Below are 4,662 nucleotides of genomic sequence, written 5' to 3' on the forward strand. Positions count from 1 at the left end.
CCAGGCTATGGCACCCACACAGCACAACCCACGGGTGCCTCTGCTTTCCCAGCAGCCCAACAGGACCCTCCCTACTGGGAACCAGTGGGTGAAATCCACTGGAGCAAACTGGGAGGACTGGGAGAACTGGTCCTTTAAAGGATTGTGTAGGACTACGCATGGCAAGGCAGTAAACAACAGCCCGAGACAGAATAAATGAGTCACTTTTCTAGCGGCTTTGAATACTGTTTAAATATAAACATTGCAAATGAGTATCTCTAACTGAGAGAAAATAAAATTGGATGTTAAATACACCCATGGTTACTGCATATGCATATAAATACGTTACGTGGTTGGCACAGTCATTATGCATCTTCCTTCCGCACCGACTTTCTGCAGTGCGATACAGAAGTTGAAATGGAGAAAATGGGAAGGGAAAGGTCTTTGGTTGAACACCTTGGTGTTCTGGCAGGTGATTCACTTCCCAAAAGCAGCTGGGAAAAGCTGTTGTAAAGAAGTTGTAAAACAAAACGGTTTCACAACAGCCCCGTTGGCGTCGTCACATCACATCTGCCTCGCAGCAGGAGGGGAAGGAGCGAGGGGACAGGGTGCTCGACACGTTTTAATGGCATTAGGGACCCCTTCCACCACCCCTGCAAAGTCTGTGACGGTAACGGGGTCTGGAAAAGTCATTGACAGGCTTAAGCAATACCCAAAGTGCTCCCACCTCATGGAGGTGAAGGAAACACATCTGCCCTGGCCACAGGGCTGCTGCAGGGGCAACTGGGGCTCTCCGGGATGGTTGGGAAACACTGATGCCCCCAAGCAATGGGACTGGGACAGCAGGAGTCCTGCCATGGCTTGGCAATAGCTCCTGCCCCAAACCCCATCAGCCAAATGGGGTTGCAAACAGGGTTCCAAAAAGCTGCGCAGGAGGCGCCTGCTCAGTCTGGGCTGGTTGGCGAGTTGGTGATGCGGCCTCTGCGAGGTAGATGGAGCTCAGAGCACCAAGGATGTGATGGCACCAAGGAAACCTTGCAGGGAGGCTGTGACCACTGCCCCGGCCCCTGCAACCACTGCCCCTTGGAGCAAATCCCAGAGATCCTGAGCACCGGATTGGGACAAAGCCCTTTCCATGGGAGAAGGTGTCAGTGTGCGGTGGGCATGGCCCCAGCGGGTGGTGTCCACCCCTGCCTTAGCCCCCAGTCCGGCACAAGAGGGGTGCCAAGGGGTGCCTCGGCCTAGGACACGTTGATGCTGGAGAAGAGCGGGGCGCGGGGCGGCGTGGATGCCGTGCTGTCTGCCAAGTAGCCCAGGATGCTTTTGAGCTCGCTGCGCGACAGATTGGCTTTGATGTGCAGGAACGCTTCCAGGTGCCTTTTGCTGCGGAAGAGAAACGGGAAGGCGTTAGCTCCTTTAATGCGTACCAGGTCCCTCGTGCCAGGATGTGTCCCTCACCCCGTCACGGTGCTGAGGCCCCCAGCAGATGCCAGCTCAGCGTAAAATCACAGCATTATTTGGTTGGAAAAGACCTCTAAGATCATCGAGTCCAACCATAACCTGTCCACCACTAAATCATGCCCCTAAGCACCTCATCTCCCCATCTTCTAAATATCTCCTTTAATTAGACTCAGGCTGTAGTTACATAGGTGAGGTTCATATAGCCTGAGTCTAGAAAGGTACTTAAAGGTATTTTGACTGTTTCCTGGCTCAATTAAAGGTTCCCTATGAGTATCTGCAAGCCTCTTACCGGATGTCTGGGTACACCTTGGCGAGTGTTGCCACTTCAATTTTAATAGCACCCAAATCCTGCAGTCGGATTATTTCGGCCAGTTTGGGGAGCGCCGAGTTCAGCCACGTGGCCTGAGACCCCTGCCAGAGGAAAAAGCGGTCAATGGGGTGTCGTGGGGGTGCAGACCTCTTCCCAGCCCAGCAGCTGGGCTTCACCAGTTTCAAACTGGCTCCCGGGGCTGTTTCCTGGTCATGAGGAAGGACATCATGTTTTCCCATCACATTTTCCTTCCCTTGGGTTTCTATGCTGCCTGTCCGAGGACTGATGGGCACTGTAACACGCTGCCAAGTGCTGCTCCCTATTGCTCCACACACAACCTTGCCTTCAGCATCTCCAGGCATTGCCAAAATCCTGCCTCTGCTCACTCAGGTGAAAGCCCCAACTGGACCCGTGTTCTGGCCATTGGACATGCCAAAGTGGCGGCTGCCTGACCCCAAGTGATGCTCAGGCTTGTTTCTTCCCCAGCCAAATGTATGTGGGGTGGTGGAAAACAGGGCTTGGCCGAGCTTTTTTTGTAGGCAAATTTAGAGCCGTGACAGGAGAGAAGAGATCTCAGAGGGGTGCTTCAGTCATGGCGAAAAAGCAAAGGTCTCTGGTGGAGGAAACCCAGAGACCCAGCACTGCCCATTCCTGCCTGGTCTGAAAGCAGCAGAGTGAGGGAAATCGAGGCCCTAAAACCCAGACTCCAATTTGTGCTGAACCAGAGCACTGTTCAGCTAAACCTTCCTAATCTGCATCCTCAACAGGAAGCCGCTGCCTCCAGGACAAGGGGGGATGAAGTAAGGGCTCTGCATCCCGGAGGGCAGCCTGGTGGCAGGGCAGCCTTCCTGCCCGCAGCCACTTGGAGCCCCCTTTCTGCCCCAGATCCTGCCTTCCTGGAAACGCAGCTGAGCTGGAAAGGTTAACGAGAGGCCCCATCAAAGTGGTTTTCCTGTTTTCCAGCGAGCGCTCACGTACGTGGCTGGTGCAGAAGGCCTCCAGGTCAGCAGCGTTTTTGGAGATGCTCTGCGCCAGGTTTTGCTGCTGCGCGGCGGTTTTCAGGCTGACCTTCCTCTTCAGCAGCCTGACGATGTACTCCTTAACCAAACGGGCGTGGATCTTCTCGACGATGGCCTGTTGGGAAGGAGAAAAGGGGGTTACCCGTCTGTCTTTTGCTTGGGGACAACGCAAACCATGCGTGGATGGAGGACGCACGCGTTTTAGGGGCTGTAAAACATCCTGCATCCTAGATGCCGAGAATTGCTTTGTACCCAAACTAATGAAGAGTGGGAATTTCCAAGTGTTGTTTCCTTCTGGGAAGAGCTGAAGGCACAGAAAAGGTCTAAGATTTTAGGGAAGAGGTAGCAGAGAAACGGGAATTCACGCTGCTCCTCTTGTTCCTCCCTCCAGTACACAAAACATCATTTGGTTTCAGCTGCTACAAAGACAAAGGCAGGAAATGAAATATTTTTTTTTTTATATGGCCATGTTTCATATCAACTCCAGCACCACCGAAAATGTGGTGGTTCAGTTATGTGGGATTAAATGACTCAGTTATCTGGGATTTATCCCAGTTGCACCCGTTTCCTCCGGTCCTCAGGGCAATCAAAGGGGCCAGGACACAGAACTGTGCGACTGCATCCGTGTCTCAAGGTCACTAAACCAAACCCATATGTAAATAAAATCATATTTTGGGTGATCCCTAGGGCAATTTCTCTACAGAAAAGGTGTTTTTTCTCTGCAAAGGAGTCTGCTTCTGCTGGAAAAGAGTGAGATTTAGAGGGCTAATCCAGGTAACGATGGAAATCCAGCTCAAGGCAACTCCAGTGGCAGGGGATCAGAGCCGAAAATGCAGCATCCCTGCATCCCTGCGATGTTTCTCTTTGACTTACGTGGTAGGAAGGGTCCTTCAGGGTCCGGAAATCTGAAATATGTTTGCTTGTGGTTTTAATGATCTCGTTCATAATTTCGTTGCTGGAGTCCCACTTATTTTCTGTAAACTTCTTATAAATTGGCTGAAACAGAAGGAAAAGCAACTTAGTTCCCTCAAACCAATTCTACGCACACGAATATTTAGCATTTCTGTACGTACAGTATCCAAAACAGCGATAGGGGCATGCAGCCCTGTGCAGGGACGGGTGACAACAACTCATGGGGCAGGGGGAGAGGGGGCTGCATTGGGTTTGTGCCCCCTTTTTGGCTCCTCACGCTGAGGACAACCGAGGGCTTGAAAGGTTCATATTGAAGGTGCTTTATTTCTTTCCACATCTTTAATGTTTTACCCAAACCATCTTGTCTGATTAGAGAATTATCATCAGGGATAAAAAAAAATGAGTAATTATGAGATGTTTTCCATGGCAATTTTTCTTGGTTACAGTAAATAAATATGAAAATAAAGAGCCCTGCTCTGTCAGATGCCCTCTAAAAGGGGCCAACAGAGAAAGCAGAAGAGATTGGGGCTGAACACTCCTGAGTCCTACACCTTCCACACCACCACATCTGTGTGACTTAAGTAGCTTGCCTTGAATGTGAAAAAAGAAGAAAAAAGAAAAGAGCAGAAAAAGAAAAGAAAAGGAGAAGAAAAAGAGAAGAAACCCCAAGTGCCTTTCAGGCCACCTTTGTGAAGATGCCAAAAGCTGTGTAACTGCAGTTCATGTCACTTGGTTTGGAGTGCAAACACCCCTGCCTCTGGAGTTTGCCCTCAGGCTTGAGGAGCAGCTCAAGGGGAGGCGATTCGGGGTTTTCAACCGATCATAGGATCACAGAGTCATTGAGGTTGGAAGAGACCTCTAAGATTGAGTCCAACATCAACCCAACCCCACCATGGCCATAAACCACGTCCCCAAGTGCCACATCCACACGGTTTGTGAACCCCTCCAGGGATGGGGACTCCACCACTGCCCTGGGCAGCC

General features: G+C 51.1%; 1 protein-coding gene across 1 annotated transcript in view; it reads right to left on the reverse strand.

Annotated features, from left to right (window-relative positions):
- Positions 1 to 1,220: 1,220 nt before the first annotated feature.
- LOC104538754 (tumor necrosis factor alpha-induced protein 2-like) overlaps positions 1,221 to 4,662 on the reverse strand; it is a 4,721-nt gene continuing 1,279 nt past the window's right edge. Inside the window, exons 3-6 of the mRNA XM_010182070.1 lie at positions 3,643 to 3,765; positions 2,729 to 2,884; positions 1,730 to 1,851; positions 1,221 to 1,362 (exon numbers count right to left, since the gene is read on the reverse strand). Coding sequence (XP_010180372.1) covers positions 1,221 to 1,362; positions 1,730 to 1,851; positions 2,729 to 2,884; positions 3,643 to 3,765 — 543 coding nt within the window. The remainder of the gene's footprint in view (positions 1,363 to 1,729; positions 1,852 to 2,728; positions 2,885 to 3,642; positions 3,766 to 4,662) is intronic.

This window comes from Mesitornis unicolor, unplaced genomic scaffold, assembly GCF_000695765.1.
Source record: "Mesitornis unicolor isolate BGI_N332 unplaced genomic scaffold, ASM69576v1 scaffold39653, whole genome shotgun sequence".
NCBI classification, from domain to species: Eukaryota; Metazoa; Chordata; class Aves; order Mesitornithiformes; family Mesitornithidae; genus Mesitornis; species Mesitornis unicolor.